This window comes from Asparagus officinalis, chromosome 1 (assembly GCF_001876935.1).
Source record: "Asparagus officinalis chromosome 1, Aspof.V1, whole genome shotgun sequence".
NCBI classification, from domain to species: Eukaryota; Viridiplantae; Streptophyta; class Magnoliopsida; order Asparagales; family Asparagaceae; genus Asparagus; species Asparagus officinalis.
Window position 1 is genome coordinate 15,759,164 of NC_033794.1, and position 787 is coordinate 15,759,950.

The 787-nt window shown below is 34.3% G+C and overlaps 1 protein-coding gene across 6 annotated transcripts in view; it reads right to left on the reverse strand.

Annotated features, from left to right (window-relative positions):
• The window catches only part of LOC109819495 (serine/threonine-protein kinase GRIK1-like), a 9,255-nt gene extending 8,486 nt beyond the window's left edge, over positions 1-769 (reverse strand). For 3 of the 6 annotated variants that reach the window (XM_020385262.1, XM_020385267.1, XM_020385255.1), the window contains exon 1: positions 387-670. Coding sequence is in view for 3 of the 6 variants with exons in the window: in XM_020385243.1 (XP_020240832.1) it covers positions 404-465 (62 nt within the window). In the remaining 3 variants the exon portion in view is untranslated. Of the gene's footprint in view, positions 1-386; positions 682-753 lie in introns of those variants that run through there. The other 3 variants (XM_020385243.1, XM_020385250.1, XM_020385237.1) reach the window with 3 other exon arrangements.

Sequence of the window (787 nt, forward strand, 5' to 3'; positions counted from 1 at the left end):
GTTTATGTCTGATGGTGATCTAGGATTCTGGTATTCAATTACATCAGTTTCTTGTTTCGTAGTTCTGAAGATGATAGAGATAATACAGATGAGAAGTCAAACAATAATAAGAATAAAAGAATGGATCAAAGCGATAATAAGAATAAATTTTCAATTTTTTAATCCAAACAGGAGTCCGGTGGAGATCACCAGTGATGGTGACTGATTATCTAGCTTAAAACCTACAGCATGACTCTAATAAAAGTGCTTTAATAGAATCCAAAGAAAAATTATTAATAAACAAATGATGACCTTTACTTATTAAACTAATAGGGCAACTATACTAAAGAACAACAAAGACTAAAAAAGATAACAAAAAATTAGCAATGATAAAAGCAAGCTCCTACCTTTAAACTACACGTACTCTTTTTGTAGAGGGTGGCTGCACACAACAAGAAAGAATTCAATGGACCGGATCCATGGCATCAATGGTGCACCAAAGAGATACCAATTACTAGACTTTGATATTTTTGCACCCAATAAAGTGCTGATATCTCAATGCATTATTAATATCATGGACCAGATTGACCGGATACACGCTCGCACTGAAAACCATACACGATACATTTGCCTTTTGTCCCCCCCAAGCACATGAGCCCTGTTCAAGAAATCATTATGGAAACTGGAATCCAAAGAACAACTACACACATAAGCAAGTGAAAAAAAAACAAGCACATAATTAAAGATCCAAAGACTTGATAAGCGATAACGCACCAAATTAGCAAAAAAAAAAAAAAAAAAAGGGGGG